A 17,361-nucleotide genomic window follows, 5' to 3' on the forward strand; every position below is an offset into this window, starting at 1 on the left:
TATTTCTGTGGCTTAGGTACCAATTACGACTACGTGCGTGAGTTTAAAAGAAGCACAGGAACCTGGCACCACACTAAACCACTCCTTCCATCCGACCTTCGCCGTACAGGGTGTGCAGCCTTACGCATTGCGAATTGCAAGCTTTTCCGCCTGCAGCTTCAGCAAGGCTTATTCCGTATTCGTGTTCATTCCCCTTGAGGAGGAAGCAGAGCAGAGTGTGAGATCCTGACCCAAGAGCACCATAACATAGCTACGAAAGGGAGAGCAGAGATGGCAGCTGAAACTCACTCTGTGCTGGGCTTTGGTATGGTAACTCTTTGGTGGTTTTATGATGCTGACAAACTTGAGCTTTAGCTCTTGTTTGGGAGAACACGTAACTGTTGAAAAACTACCTGGGAGGAGTGAGTTCCTCCAGTTAAATGCGACTGTAGACGATGGAGGCTAGTAAATATCAAAAGGAAAAGGGAGTGGGAATTGGTATCATGTAAAATATCAAAGTTAAAATACTAAGGTGCATTTTCCCTGAAGGGAACTCATGTCTGACTGCTGTATTCAAATACGTAGCTTTGGTAACAAACACAATCCGTATATGCAAACCAACATATCCAAACATGCCAAGACTGCTTTTCCACTGCACTTGGAAGGATATATTATGCCTAACCCTGCCCAACAAATTAAGGTTTGTGCCTAAAATGTTAGATTGGACTGTATGCCAGTTAGTCTCCATTTATTCCTAGTACTCTGTCCTAAGAATCTTTTTAAAACTATATCATGATGAATTGAAATGAAGATAAAATTGCTCTTTTGTAACTTTATCTTAGTAATGTAAAGATTCAGTAAATTGATGAGTCAGGTTGCAGCCCTCATGTGAACTGAAAGAAGTTGCTCGCTTCATTGTTGACTTTGATCAAGACACGTCACGCATCCTTTCTGGGGTAGTACCTGTGGAGCCGGGAAGGGTCTCCTGCAGTGCCATTCTGCCTTCTCAATGAGCAAAACCATTTTCTAAGTATGAGGATATTCGTGAGTAGGAGATTTCATAAAAGAAAGACCTGAGTCAGACAAATAATAAAGGTCTGCTGTGGCTAAAAAAACAAAAAAAAGCTATCCAGACAAAATATATAGGGATCAGAAACTTTTTCATATAACCTGTCTGAAAGCACACAAAGTCTTGTTTACTACTGTTTAGGGTTTGAAAACTTGTCTTAGAATGCGAATCTGTGTTAAGAATCTAGTCTTTGTAATAGAAGTTTCCCAGTGGCATTCACTAGTGAGAGTTTTAGACAAATTATGTTACGAGTAAAGTTTGGCTGGTAGAATAAACTACCTCAACTTAATTTCATTCTGTTCATAGTAGAGCAAATTAATCTTTTCCTCCTTCCCTCCTTTCCTATCTCTAATTCTCACCTCAACCCACTTTACCCCACTTCTCATTGGGGGAAAAATGTCTTTCGTTCGTGGAACGTATCTTGTAAGATATTTTGTTTTCCACTTGAATTACACCACCCTAGTGTGAAATGGGGGACTTCAAAGTGCTTGATTCCTTCCTAAATTGAATTTTATGCAATGTCAAATTTCTAATCAATTTAATATACAGTACTTCATTTTTAATTGTTTTCTAAAAAAAAAAAAGGTTTTTTTTTCCTTTTGGAATATGGCTGTAAGAAGCAGCATTTTGTCTTATTAACACATGTATAAAGGTATCCTTTGGTTTTAAGTCGAGAACAGGAATTTCTTCTAGAAACTTCCTGTATGGAACGTTTATATGCAATTAACATGCATATGAAAAACATCACTTACGTTCTCCCACCCATAGACATAAAAAAGGGTGACCTGTGATTTTTTTTCTTATACCTGCTGGAAGTCAGTACAATGCGTCAAAAGTTGCTAAAAGATGCTATGCCTATGGGGTTCTAGAGAGTGTTGAGTGTGGTACATTAACTCTCCATTTTAGCCAGAAGATACCTGATAAGAGAAGGTGTAAGGTTTTTATCTTATATGCCAGAGGCACCAGGCCAGATGTGCCACACAGTCATGTAATTCAATCATGTTTAATATGTCAGTCAAAACCAAATTCAGAATTGTTTTGTGTACCAGTCAGCTGTTGTCTGCACATTTTCGTAGTGACAGTGTGGAGATCTTTTTAATGAAAGCAAACTATGTGGCCTCTGCAAAGAAAGGAAGATTTTTCTTTTTACAACTAGATATTAGTTTTAGAGGAAGGAAATAGCTGAAAAACTAAATTTGCTTTGGTGAAATGTCCTGTACAGAACAGTACCTTGGCATTCAGCAGCTGTAATTGGGGAACATTAAAACAGTAACTGACATCCAGTTAAAGCCACGATCGTCAGCAATTCTCCTTTTTTAATTTCTGACATTTAAAGTTTTTTTTCCAGTCTACACCAGGCCTCTCCAAGGAGACAGTTCATTATTTAGGAGTGAATGAATGTGTTCCTCTTGCAATATTATCAGTACCTGCATGACTTGGTAAATTCATTTTATAAAAATAGTGTTGTTTTTTTTTTTATTTCAGTTCATTGACTCTATAACTGCAGAAATTAGATAATGTTTTATAAAATAAATTTGCCACATAATATGGGATGCAATAACCAACAAAGCTGCTAAGTGCCAAACTGTTATTTTACTATATATAAATATTAAAATATTGTGTTGAAGTATAGGGATGTATTTAATTTTACTATGCTCCAACATTAATCATGACTCTTTTGTAAATTACAGTTATTTCAGTATTGTAAAATAAATTTTGACTCATTTCATGCAGGTTTGTGTTTTAACATTCCACTTATGCCTTGAAACATCATTTCTTGATAACTTTTTGATACTTCTTTCTTGATAAGGCACTTTTACCAGGTGTGTGTTGGAATTGGTGGCTCAGGATAGGTCTTAAATTTTAAATACAAATATCTTTGGGGGAAGTGCAATTTATTTTCAGAAGGAAAGTTGTCTCAGGTTAGAATAAGTAAATATTTAAAGAACCTCTCCTAGGCTGCAGTCTAAAATAGGTAGTTTGTTTCTTTGTTTAGCATATCCAAATTTAGATTTTTCAAAGATTTAAGTGTTTATTTAAAGTGTTTTTTGTTTTGTTTTTGATAGTGCTTATATCCTGTGAATAGAAAAAGTGTGAGAGATGAATGAGTGAGTTGTACGTGTGTGTGTGATGCTATTTGACCTGATAAATGTATTTGTGTTTACTTTTTGAATTGTAGTTCTAAACTACATATATTACTGTCTCCTGGTGCTTCAGATAAATTCTTGAGCCTGTTGACCTTCAGTTTATACTACTGTGTCGAACTCATATTGAGTGTAAATATTGAAATATTTGTAGTTTATAATAAGTTTTACTTGGTGTTCGCGTTTCTCTTCTTCAGCAGGATTAAAAACAGTGTTTACCAACTCGTAGTTGGTATACTGTCAGGATTTGGCCTAAGAAATTTCTAAATGCATTGTTTAGCTTAGTACTTCATTGCTGTAAGGAAGTGATAGCTAACTGTAGGCTTTTTTCAAACTGTATAACAACCAAAAAGGAGCATTTGGGGGTATGTTGGATGGTGTTTTGTTTGTAAACACTTTGTTATATTGCACTACCACTTTAATGATGACACTTCCTTCATTGATGGTTTGGAAGTGTCATTTTTATAATTAATGAGTTGGGGGGATTCCCTAGTCAATGCATAGGAAATACATTCTTTGTACAAACGTGGTAAAGAGAGGACTGGCTTTGCTATGGCACCTAAGTTACTCATGGGTAGTTAAGTTTCATTTCTAGAGAAATGTCTTAGCTGCTGTGGTCCATTAGAGTTCCCTTTGGTACATTCCTACCTCAGTGTACCAAACCAGGGATTCCAAAAACCTTCCAAGGAGTGCTAGAAACACCGCAGTATCCCCTTCCAGAATGTTGGCGTTCATGATTCAAGAGGCCTCCCGTGGTCAGATGAAGACCTTTGGTTAAATGGGGGAAGAATGAGGTGGCGCTTTGACTGTATCAATTTAAAGATGCCGGAACCCCGTTAAAAACACCTGGTGGAAGGGAAAGGTGAGGCGGCCCTTTTCCACTGGCTGCTCACTGAGCACTGGAGTCCAGGAAGTCAGCGAGAAGAGAGCAGCTGAGTGTAGCAAAACCCGCCTTGGGTCAGCCAACACATGTCTGATGAGCACCCACTAGGAACCGTGCTTGCCATCCTGGGAGCTGAACAGTGAGGCAGAGGTCACACCACTCTCCTACTCAAGGTCATAAACCCACTATGGAACGGGCAAGGGCCCCGTCTTTGTCATCTGCCAGTCTCAGTGCTTGCACAGAGTAGGTAGGCAATACACATTTGACAAATAAATATAAGATTCTTGTGATCAAAGTAATGTTCTTCTGTTGAAAAGGGCACTCCAAGAGTGACTGATTTTACTGGGTTTTCAGTGAGAAACTTTGTACCCATATGGGCTGGCCTCCTATACGGAGCTGAAACTAGCATGGGCCGGCCTCCTATATGGAGCTGAAACTAGTATAGCATAAACAATGCCAAGTGCCTGATGTACATGATGTACAGTCTTCTGATTGTACCCTCTATATGGGTCTATGAGACCCTCTATAGACTCAGCACAGCTTATAATGTTGATCATGTTTAGTATTGGGCTTTATTGACTGCTTTTTATATGGGTGTCAAAATCTTTCCAGGACATACCCCTTTGATCCTCACACCTCTGGAATAGGCAGGGCACTCTCCCCATTGTACCAGGGTAATCTTGGAGGCCTGATAGATACGGCTTCATTTCTCACTTTAGGGAGGAGCAAGAACCAAAAGCAGAAGCCAGGTCTTTGGATTATCAGCTCACCAGTCAGCCAGTGAGGCTGGAACTTGATTTTTCTAGGCATACAAGTATTTTTAATAATAGAATAATCATTTTTAGTATTAATACAATTTACGCTCCCAAACATGTCCTTTGCTAGTTGCACAGGCATAAGCTGAAAGATCTTTGATTTTCTTTGTTAGTTAGCTATAGGAAGGTTAAGAATTTATTTACTAAGGTCGTAAGAACAGAAGAAAGTTTCTTTGAAAGAGAAACTGTTTTTTTTATTTCAAAGGGCTTCATGTATACGTCCCTGTCTTACTCCATGTAATTAGTAAGGGAAAATAAACTATGTCTTAGAATGTTGAGGAAAGTATTTTGATAGCTTTTAATAATTCTTGAAATACTCTTTACTCTGTCTGTAGTTTTGAGAAATTACAGAAATTCATAGTATAAGGATGAGAAGGGGCCCATTTGCCCATATTTGATAACACAGACTTGGATTGAGTGTCTGTCATGCCTGCTGGCAGTTAAGTCTCAGTGGTATTGACTGCTAGGCATTTTCTATATTTTTTGCAAGTTAGCTGGTAAAACTTGCTAAAGTTTTGTGTTTTTCAGAAGGAACCCTATTATTATTTCCATTTTAAACATATTTCAATATTGTCTCATTGTGATAGTTCCATTTATGTGACATCTGAGGAATTAAATCATACTTCCAAATGGTTTGGTCTAATGTATACAGTTTAGGAAAGTTTGTTCTTTTTTATTTTATCTTATTTTTTTAAATTTCTTTTAGAAACTGGGCTTTGCTCTGTTGCCCAGGCTGATCTTAAACTCCTGGCCTCAGATGTGGAGACCCAGCTGGGACTACAGGCATGAGCCACCACGCTCAGTAGAAAGTTTGTTCTTTTTCAGTTCTGTCATTGAAATTCTCTAAGTGATTGGATTTTTAAACCCCTTTCCCTTTTCATGAAATTAAACATCTAATAAATAAAACTACATTATATAATTATTTAGTCAGAAATGACTGTTGCCCTCTCTTTTTTTTTTTTTTTTTTTTTGAGACGGAGTCTCGCTCTGTCGCCTAGGCTGGAGTGCAGTGGTGCGATCTCGGCTCACTGCAACCTCCGCCTCCTGGATTCAAGCAATCATCCTGCCTCAGCCTCCCCAGTACCTGGGATTACAGGTGCTTATTACCACACTCGGCGAATTTTTTGTGTTTTTAGTAGAGACGGGGTTTCACCATGTTAGCCAGCATGGTCTCGATCTCCTAAACTTCGTGATCCGCCCGCCTCAGCCTCCCAGAGTGCTGGATTACAGGAGTGAGCCACCTCGCCTGGCCTCTGTTTTTTTTTTTTATTTTGAGATTAAAACTAATTCTTTTAAAGTCACTACTCAGCTGAAATTTGGCCTGATTATAAATGTTGATAATAATTTCTTCCTGGCTCAACAAAGTTGTTGAGCTTCCTTCTGTGCACACATTGAAAGAAAACCAGAAATTGTACACTCGTGATATGAGTTAGAGAAGGAACAGGTGGAAAAGGATGGCAACGCACAGAGTCCGGGGGACACACGGCCTTAAGATGAAGTGAACGAGTAGACACTGAATAGGATCCACGTAAATGAACGGCCATTTCAAATCATTCACATCCCAAATGGAGGTTCATCTGTCTTCTGGTTGGTGAATTATATTTATTAGGATCTTATTTTTAGCATTTCATTACAAGTAGTAGGTTTGGGTACCTTATTTTTATTGTTTTTACTCATCAGTTATGAATAAGGCATACCTTAGAAACTTGGGTTAAATTTTTTCAAGTTATACCAGTCAACTTGGTTTAAATACAACTGTACTAACTTGCTTTATCATGTTTCCTGTTTAATTGGATGAGAATTACACGCACTTATTCAGTTGTTCTTTGTGTTTATAGGAAAAACTCTGTTCTCAGCTACCTCATTATGTAGTGTTGTGCTTGATCCCCTGCCAATTGAGAAGAATTCAACACATTCTGTTCTTTAACAAAAGCTTGGAAGCAGGCAGTCAGAGGCCTTGAGGAATACAATTCTCTAAGGCCTGTTTTCCATTTTACTACTTAAAAAAAAAAAGAAAAAAAGAAAAAAAAAAAAGCACTTACAACCAGGAGGAATAATAATTCTCCTAGAGTTGCTGCAAATTGATTACTTGAAACTCAACTTGAACTTTAAAGAGTCTTTAAAAGGCTGTTTTCATAATGCAGAAAAGTAGTAAACGCCACTGCTGTGTAAAACAGGGGGCTCGATTTCCATTCTTGTTAGCATCAGACAAGAAAATGTGTCTATCTGTCATCTGACCCAGTATTTGGGATTTGGGTGCTTGAGGATACTATTTTTTTCATTTCCTATAAGGTGCTATTGTTTCCCAGAAATCTTTAATTTTGATGAAAATCTACTCATTGCTAAGATCCTCCTCACTTAAAGTGTTTCCTCAGTGCAGAGTTGAGGTTGGCAGAACTATATAGAGTTGGATGATACTGAAAATCATGAATGATGTGATTTGTTCCATGTGTCTGTGGAACATCCCTCACCTTCCTCTGGTATTCGCCTTCTGCACTCCACACGTGGTCGCCTCCATCCTCCCTAGTGTCTGTCAGCTTGCCTGGTCACCAAGTCAGGAGGAAGAAGATGAGGAGGCTCACCGGTTGTAGGCAAGACTCTTCCTCCTGGGAGATCTTGTAATAATGGCCCAGTTTCAGGGCACAGTTGCACACATTCTACTTAAATGGAGGAGTTCAGTGATGCCGTGGCCAAAAGAGTTATGCCCATTTCTAAAAGCCTGGCATATTTGGTATAACTTAAGCACCAGGTAAACTCTGGTGCTTAAGTTGTACCAAGTATAGCCAAGTTTAACTGTCCTTATGTATTAATAAGATTTAATTTTTATGCTTGTGCTTTTCAGAGTAAAGGGCTTGCTTTCAATAGTAGAATGACAAAGCTTCTCCTCCAATGACAATCTGTTAGCACCCTGTTGACTTAGCTCAGGACATGAGACTGACTTAGCTCAGGACATGAGACATTTCCTGGAAGTGATTTCCATGAGAACAAAGGCTTATTCCTTTAACTTAAACCCCAAACTTTGTTATTTTAATTATTTTCAGGCAATCATCTTTATATGCTTTCCTTACAAACCCAGTGGTTGAGAGCATAGGCCTTGGTGGCAGGTGCATCTGGGCTTGGGGGCTTCTGCCACACTTACTACTCTGTGACTTGGGAAGCTCTTAAGGCTCCCAAGGTTCCGTTTCTTATGTGGAAGAAGAATAGCAGGAGGACTCACCTCTGTGGGTTGTTGTGAGGATTAACTGGGTGATGACTGTAAGCAGCTGGGAGAGTGCCTTGTGTGCAGTGACCACTGTTGCTGCCACCATGATTATGTCACCTCTCAGCATGGGGTGGTGGGAGGCCCTGTGGATGAGGCCAAGGCTGCCTGCACTGAATGTCCCAGGCCTTATAGCTTTCCACATTCTCACGTCTGCTGCCACATGATATACAAGTAAATGTATTAGAAGTTGGTGTTCATAAAATACTTTTTTTTTTTTTTTTTTGAGATGGAGTCTCGCTCCGTCACTCAGGCTGGAGTGCAGTGGCGCCATCTCCCAGGCTCAAGGGATCCTTCTGCCTCGGCCTGCCGAGTAGCTGGGACTACAAGTGCACACCAGTATGCCCAGCTAATTTTTTGTATTTTTAGAACAGGTGTGGTTTCACCAGTATGCCCAGCTAATTTTTTGTATTTTTAGAACAGGTGTGGTTTCACCATATTGCCCAGGCTGGTCTCAAGCTCCTGAGCTCAGGCAATCCGCCTGCCTCAACCTCCCAAAGTGCTGGGATTACAGGTGTGAGCATCCAGCCAGAAAGTGATTTACTTTCTAGCCCCATATCACCTCTCTCCATCTACATCTCTAATATTTAAATTCAACACAATTCTGGAGAGCTGAAACAGCCCCAAATATGTGTTTAGAATACTTAGAGTTTGTTATAAATAACCCTCTGTTTAGAATTTGCCCAGTGAAATTCTCTAATAATACTTAAAACTCTTCACTAAAGTTGAATTTTCCTTTTTTTCATTGAAATAGCAAAGGTAGTAATCTGTATTGGTCAAAGAAATGAGCTAATTCCTAGATCTCTGTTTTAGATCAGTAGACCTAACTGTGCTTTCTTAACTTGGATGTTACATGAAACTTCAAACAAATATGTGTTACAAGTACTTGTGTGTACGTGCATGTGTGTTTGTGCATGTGTCTGTGTGTGTGGAACTTTTGTACCTTTGCATAAAGAAGGTTATTTAACAAAGTGGTACAAACAGTGAACTACTTAATCCTTCTATCGTATCATACACTTCTTTTCCTGGTTAGGTTATGAGACTGGCAGAGGTAGGAGTATATGATGTGCTCAGCTTGTCTTGATTTCAATAAGACATTTGATAAAGTCATTCTTGATCTCTGAATGTGAAAAGGAAGTAGAACAGCCGGGCGCGGTGGCTCATGCCTGTAATCCCAGGACTTTGGGAGGCCAAGGCGGGCAGATCACCTGAGGTCGGGAGTTTGAGACCAGCCTGACCAACGTGGAGAAACCCCGTCTCTACTAAAAATACAAAATTAGCCGGGCATGGTGGCACATGTCTGTAATCCCAGCTACTCGGGAGGCTGAGGCAGGAGAATCTCTTGAACTCAGGAGGCGGAGGTTGCGGTGAGCCGAGATGGTGCCGTTGCACTCCAGCCTGGGCAACAAGGGCTAAACTCCATCTCAAAAGAAAAGAAAGAAAGGGAAGTAGAAGTAGGATTTAACAAAGGACCGAGAAGTCGGTTGAATAGCCAGGTTCAGACAGTGTTGGCAAGAACGGATCTTTGGCAAGATCACTTAAGGTGAGCTACTCTAGCAGCATCCTGTTTGACATTTGTATCCATAACTTGAATAAGAATATAGAAGGCAAAGAAGAGTGCTGGGCAAGATGTGTTGGATGTTAGATCTGCAGTACTCTTCACAGTGTAATGGCTAAATGTAAAGTCTTACATCTCGGTTCAAGAAAGCACGTTGCTATATGAAATTTCAGAAAAAAGTTTTGTTGCGGGGGGTGGGATATTGATCATTTGAACATATGCCAGTTGTTTCTCCTGCCCTAGGGGAGGTTGGCACGGCAACCTTCCCACTCTCTAGGTGGGTAGCCTTGCTGATGGGGCACGTCGTCACCAAGGGACCTGATTGTTGTCATGGTTTTGTCTTGTCCTCCTCCCTGGTGAAAGTCTACTGCAGTTTTATTCTCAGCTCTGGAGGGAGAGGGAACGAGCCTCTGCCTGTGTGTCCTGACCCCTCTTGCCTTGTTTTTGATCTGCTCAGGCCGGGTGCAGTGGCTCACGCCTGTAATCCCAGCACTTTGGGAGGCAAAGGCAGGTGGATCACTTGAGGTCAGGAGTTCAAGACTAGCCTGGCCAACATGGTGAAACCCCGTCTCTACTAAAAATACAAAAATTAGCCGAGTGTGTTGGTGGGCCCCTGTAATCCCAGCTACTCGGGAGGTTGAGGGAGGAGAATCACTTGACCCCAGGAGGCGGAGGTTGTAGTGAGCCAGGATTGTGCCGCTATACTCCAGCCTGGGCGACAGAGGGGGACTCTGTCTCACAAAAAAATAAAAAATTAAAAAAAAAGGTCTGCTCAGAAATAGGGGAAACACAGGATCAACATCATTAGAGGTTTATAGGCTGGGATGCACACCATGTCTTCAGAGCTAGCCGGCTGTGTCTTCTCCCCGTTTCTTTCACTGGTGAATAACCTTTCGTTTGAACCAGCATTGATTGTTCTCTCCACGTTCCACTGTGGCTCCCCATGGACACTGCTAGGTGGAATCTCTGAGAAAACAGGCACTTCGCAGTCGGCTCATCTTTCTCTGCCAGCTTAGGGATTGCCGTCAAGGAGGAGGAAGGGTATTTTGGCCATGTTCGGAGTCGTTGTTTTTACTCAGTCTTCTTGGGATAGCTTTCCCACCCTGCCCTCTGCTCCTCTGTCCCAACCCTCTTCCAGCCTGGTTTTTTTACTGCTTGAATTATGTATCCAAAATAAAAAGGAAAAGAAAGGTGCAGTTGGGGCGGGTTGTTGGGGGCGAGGAGAATAGCCCTTCTGGTTCTTCAGACCACATAATGGCCAGAGCATGAGCCTCAGAGATCCCTGAGCAGACCTTCATACTAGCACTTTCCACAACCAGCTGGCCCTGGCTGTGAGAGTCAGATCTGTCCCCAAGGCTCCAGGTCAGAACTTGGACCCAGGTGCCTTCTGAGGCACCGCCAAGGACACATCCCAGCGCCTTAGGCACCTGTAGGCTAGAATGACACCTTCCAGGCCAGCCCCAGAGGCCCTCAGGGCTCCCCTCCAAGCCGGGAGGGCAGGCAGGCACAGGCCCCGCTCACTACCTCAGCACCCAGTGCAGCCCCACGCTCCCAGACGTGCTCGGCCCGGTGGCCTCTTGTGTGACAGGCCCTCTGCCATGTCCGTCCGCAGAGCCGGGTGGGGAGCCGCCGTGTGGGTCCTCCTCTGTCCCTTTGCAGCTCGCATTCGCCAGAGCGGAGCGCAGCCCTTGTTTCCTTCTTTCTTCTTCAGCTCTGACTTAAAAACACACTGTGTTCCAAATCGTGGTGGGATCGGAAACTAGAACTGCTTGTTTACAGGAGAGACCACCTTTTCATATTTTTTTTAAAAGGAATTTGTGCTTCAAAAGAAAGTTCAAAAAATAAATTTATTGTTAGTCTAGCATATGCTCATTGAAATTGACTTATGTTTTATTTTAAAAAATCATGTAGGATCTGGTACATGGGGCGGGCAAAAGGGTATCATCAGCTTAAGAAATAAAGAAGTAAGCCTTCCATTTGTGTGGGTGATAACATCTTTTTCCTAGATCGTACCTCAGAATTCAAGCTCTCCATGAAAACAAAGATAATCTGAATAAAAATTGTGTGTTGGGAAATGTATCAAGTGGCCTTTCGTTAAGAAAAGCACAGGCTGTTTATTAGCACAACTTGCTTCATTAAATAATTCGTGGCTTTTTCTGCCACTGGGGTTCTTTTCGTTTTGAATTCAGCTTGTGTTTGGTTCCTCGGTCTTGTACCCCTTCAGTTCGCTGGCGACATAATGGTGATACCCTTTGTTTTTTGTATCATACCTTTTGTGAATTGTGACAACCATCCAGTAATCATTGTGGCCTCAGCAGAAGTTTTGAACAATCTTTGCAGCCACTGTTGGGGTGTGTACCAGCAGCCTGGAAGTGACCAGCAGAGCTGACAAAAGCACCCCCTGCTCTGCCCACCTCCGCACAGTCCTGTCCTCATCAGAAAAGGTATCGCAGATGCTCCTCAGGTAGGCGTAGGCAGACTTCATTGTGTGTTAGCAGTGACAGTGATGTCTGTACCTATCTGTGAGTGAGACCCATTCATGACACACTAGAAATGTGTACATTCTTTTGTTTTCCATCACGGGTATAGGTCTTCTGCCATGAAAGAGAACTATCAAGGAAATTCCTGAAAACAAGATTTATAAATTCGATTTGACCCTCCCAAATTCAGGGCTGCTGTTCTCAGTGGTCCCTGGCCCAGCAGGTGGCCGGCGTGGCTCCTGTTGGCTCATGCCAGTGTTGTGCTGGACACTCGAGTATGTGACTGTCACCCTTGTCCAAGACTGGTTTTTAACAGTCTTGATTTGTCATTTTGATGCTTTGAATACTATAAGGAAAATGCCACGAATACCATATAAATACCACACCAAAACTCATCCTGTTCAACACAAATCTGTTGAACATATCTGTGTTTTCTGACATGGGACCTGCAGAATAGTATTTCTTTTAAATCCTGCAACTTTATTATCTAGTAGAATTCCAAGTAGGTCTGCTTAGACACATATTCAGTTAAGATTGTATTGTGTGTGATATTATCCTATCTTTAATAAAGTCCTACTACTGAAAAACAGGGATTTGCAATGAAAATCATAGCTAAATAGGCAGGTTTAGAAAGTTCAAAATATTGGAAGTGCTAGAAGGCTGCAACTTGTAAAATTGTACTCCCAAGTTCAGTAGGATAGTAGAGAAGTCGTGCTAAGTTGATTTCATTGAAATGTCACGTCTCACATCCTGTGGTCCAAAGGTACTAGTTTGTTTTGTGGAATAATTTTCTGTTCACTTGCTGATAAGAAATTTAGCAGTCAGAAGTAATTTTTAATTAATAACCTTTCTTTTTAAAAGTTGCTTTATGGTTTACAAGTAATACTGATGCAAAAAGGATTTGTTAACCTAAATTAAGTAGCACGCACTTTGTTTACATGCTTCGGTATATTGTGGGGTTGGTCCCTTCTCACGAACCCAGGACCTGTGCTTGGGGAACATTTTGCCATCATGCTGTTCTCTTGTACCAAGGATCAGTGAAAGTGTTTTATCTTTTTTATGTAGTTTGTATTGACTGGATTTTATAACTGTAAGAAAACAGAAACAGAGTGTTGTATTTTGATCTGAAATTTGTGTATGCTAAAGTAATTTTGTTTTATGTATTGGAAGTTCACTTAAAAACTTGAAATATTTTCTAGAAGGGTACCACACAAAAGGAATCATCTTTAAGCTGTTTAATTAACCTAATAAAATAATTTGATGGGGAAGGCATTCTAATTGTTTCTGATTTTTAGAGTGGTTCCTGCTAAATCATCATTATCAATACAGCTTGATTTGATTTAAGAATGAAACGTTGTCGTTTCTGTCATTTACACGGTGTGGGTGTCAGCTCCTAGACTGTGGCTTGTGATGTTAGATCCGTCCCTTAGCAGCCACACCCCAGTCACTGCCTGAGCCTCTTCCATCGCTGACTGCCTGAGTCTCTCCATCGCTGACTGCCTGAGCCTCTCCATCACTGACTGCCTGAGTCTCTCCATGGCTGACTGCGTGAGTCTTTCCATGGCTGACTGCCTGAGCCTCTCCATCGCCGTCAGCATAAGTCTCCTTGCTGTCTTCCCTGAAAAATGGTTTCAAATTGGCTTTCCTCAGAAGACAGAGAGAAAATAGATTTCGGAGGACTAGAGGACCTTGATATTAAGGGCTTGGTAATATGAGGCAGAATTCCATCTACAGAAAGCAGATTTCTCTAGTTCCCTCTTACTGCGCTGTCCAGAGACAATAAACCTACAAAGATTGGTAGTACTTGAAAAAGATAATTCACATACAGATCTCCACTGAAGGCAAGGGGTAAAGAGCTTAGCAACTCTACCATAAGGTCCAGGTTAGGTAAGGACAGGAAAGTGCACGGGCCGTCTGCAGACTCCCTCCTGAAATCACATGAAAAGAGGCAGTTTATTCATCTTTGGTGGCACGGCATGGCATAACATAGGTGTGGCAAGTGGGTTTAAATTTTTTTCTACCTTTCATAACGAGGTCATATGGTCCAGTGGCCTGTAGCCCTTTAAATTTTAATTTAATTTTGAGACAGAGTCTGGCTGTCTTGCCCAGGCTGGAGTGCAGTGGTGCAATGTCGGCTCACTGCAGCCTTCACATCCTGAGTTCAAGTGATTCTCCTGCTTCAGCCTCCCAAGTAGCTGGGATGACCGGCACATGCCACCACTCCTGGTTAATTTTTATATTTTTAGTAGAGATGTGGTTTCACCATGTTGGCTAGGCTGGTCTTGAACTCCTGGCCTCATATGATCTGCTCGCCTCAGCCTCGCAAAGTGCTGGGATTACAGGCGTGAGCCACCATGCCCGGCCTGTAGCCCTTTTATCTTTGGGGTGAGGGAGAGTTGCTAACTGAATCTCAGCCAGAAACCAGTGCCTGAGACAGAGGGACGCTCTGTCTATGGGGGGTGGCACTTCGCAGGTGGGGAGGTGAGGGGTTGACTGTCACCATCTTTAACCCTGTTGACTGCTCTCAATGGTGATAACAGATCTCCTATTGAAAAACTACATGACGGAGCCCATCTTCAGCCCTTCATGTGTCAACTCACTTCATCCTTGCAACAGCCGTAGGGAGAAGGTAGTATCATTCTGTCCATTTTACAGCACAGAAAACTGAGGCACTGAGAAGTCACTTTGCCAAACTCATGGCTCAGTGCAGAGGGCAGAGCTGGGATTCAAGGCCATTTCCAACATCCACACACATAATGATGTCACAGTCCGGCCTGTGTCTCTGGAGAGGGGACAGACCTTTTCTGAAACTGGCTCAGTTGTTGAACAGCCAAGGGTTCAGAGTCAGACAGTATGTGGCAAAGGGGTCGGGGAATCCTGCTGGGGGCTGAGTCAGGACCACCGTCCTTCAGCTGGAATAGGAGCTGATGGAAGCCAAGATTTTTTTTTTTTTTTTAAATACCAAGCTTGAGTGACTTTTTAGAGAAACCTCTACCTCTTTGGAGAACTTGAGGGAGTCCGTTCACGTGAACTCTGCCCACTCTGGAGTTGGGGTGTGAGTCGTCTCCTGGGGTTGTCTCCGTGGTTACTGGGCCAAGGGGAAGATTGGGTTTCCTCTGAAGGGTGGGTCAGCTGCTTCCACCGGCCCCAGGCCATTGACACCAACGATCCTTCTCTACCAAGGGCACTGGACTTGAAAAACCCATTTCCTCAACTGGATCTGTAGAGGTGGGGCCAAGTGGTATCTCAGCTCTGCTTTTAAAAGTGAGGGATAAGCCCAGACACAGTGGCTCGCGCCTGTAAATCCAAGCATTTGAGAGGCTGGGGCAGAAAGATCACTTGAATCCAGGAGTTCCAGATCAGCCTGGGCAACAGAACGCAACCACCCACCTCCCCCCGACCCCCAGCAGTCTCTACAACAAATTTAAAAATTAGCCAAGTGTGGTGGCACATGCATGTAGTCCCAGCTACTTGGGAGGCTGAGGTGGGAGGATTGCTTGAGGCCAGGAGGTCAAGGCTACAGAGAGCCATGATCACACCACTGCATTTCAGCCTGGGCAATAGAGCAAGACCCTGTCTCAAAAAAAATAAATAAATAAAAATAAACACTCTCTACTCTAGGATGGCTATAATTCTTTTGAATTTTAATAAAGCAGAAAATAAATGTTGGCGAGGATGTGGAGAAACAGGAATGCTCGTGCACTGCTAGTGGAAACGTAAATGGTGCAGCCACTGTGGAAAACAACTTGGTGGTTCCTCATGATAAACATGGAGTTACCATATGACCCAGGAGTTCCACCCCTGGACGTATAGACCCAAGAGAAGTGAAGACTCAAATACTTGTATTCAAATGCTCATAGCAGCGCTATTCACAACCCAAATGTGCCCACACAACCAAAATATGCAGCAGTGGATGGATGGATAAGTGAAATGCAGTCTGCCCATCAATGGAATATTATTCAGCCATATGAAGGAATGGGGTGCTGACCCGTGTGACAATAGGGATAAACCTGCAAAATGCTATGGGAAGGGAGAGAAGACTGTCACGAAAGGCTGTTTACTGCGTGGCTTCATTTATTTAAGTGTCCAGAACTGGCACATTCCTAGAGAGAAACAGGTTACTGGTTGCCAAGGGCTGGGAGAGGGGGAATGAGAGTGACTATTCGTGGGTACGGGGTTTCCTTTGAGGGTGATAAAATTGTTTTGAAACTGGATAGATGAATGCCCAACACTGTGAGAGAGCTAAATGCCACAGGATTGTTCTCTCAGAAATGGCTGACATTTGGTCAATTTTACCTCAATTTTTAAAAAGAGGGATAGAAGATAGGGGGCAAATAAGAAAAGTGATTAACATTCCGGTAGCTGTGTTGCCGGTGATATTGAGGGAATAGGGAATCCACTCTTTTTTTCTGTCTTTATTTTATTTATTTATTATTTTTTTGAGACAGGGTCTTGCTCTGTTGCCCAGGCTGGAGTGCAGTGGTGCAATCTCCACTCACTGCAATCTTCACCTCCTGAGTTCAAGCGATTCTCATGCCTCAGCCTCCCATGTAGCTGGGATCACAGGCATGCACCACCACACCCACCTAATTTTTGTATTTTTAGTCGAGATGGGGTTTCACCGTGTTCAAGACCAGGCTGGTCTTGAACTCCTGACCTCAAGCGATCTACCCTCCTCAGCCTCCAAAAGTGCTGGGATTACAGGGATGAGCCGCAACACCAGGCCAGGAGTCCACTTTTATACCTGCATTAGTCCGTTTTCACACTGCTATAAAGAACTACCAGAGAATGAGTAATTTATAAAGAAAAGAAGTTTAATTGACTCACGGTTCACATGGCTGGGGAGGCCTCAGGAAACTTACAGTCATGGGCGGAAGGGGAAGTAAGGCATGTCTTACATGGCAGCAGGAGAGAGAGAGCGGGGAAGAGCCGTACACTTACCAGACAACCAGATCTCGTGGGACTCTAGCATGAAAGCAGCATGGGGGTAACCGCTCTCATGATCCAACCGCCTCCCACCAGGTTTGTCCCTTGACATGTGGGGATTACAATTCAGATGAGATTTGGGTGGGGACACAGAGCCCAACCATATCAATACCCAAAGTGCTGTTTCCTGTAGATGGTCCAGGGGTGGCCAAGACTCCAGCTGGAGAGGGGTGGGTTAACAGCACCAG

The 17,361-nt window shown here is 42.5% G+C and overlaps 1 protein-coding gene across 3 annotated transcripts in view; it reads left to right on the forward strand.

The window, feature by feature from the left end:
- Positions 1 to 13,539, forward strand: part of GAN (gigaxonin) — an 83,706-nt gene extending 70,167 nt beyond the window's left edge. For 2 of the 3 annotated variants that reach the window (XM_003820889.5, XM_034940792.3), the window contains one exon: positions 17 to 13,539. In XM_003820889.5, coding sequence (XP_003820937.2) covers positions 17 to 198 — 182 coding nt within the window. In that variant the 3' untranslated portion in view covers positions 199 to 13,539. The remainder of the gene's footprint in view (positions 1 to 16) is intronic. The other variant, XR_008621540.2, reaches the window with a different exon arrangement.
- The last annotated feature ends 3,822 nt before the right edge of the window (positions 13,540 to 17,361 follow it).

Source organism: Pan paniscus, chromosome 18 (genome assembly GCF_029289425.2).
Source record: "Pan paniscus chromosome 18, NHGRI_mPanPan1-v2.0_pri, whole genome shotgun sequence".
Lineage (NCBI taxonomy): Eukaryota > Metazoa > Chordata > Mammalia > Primates > Hominidae > Pan > Pan paniscus.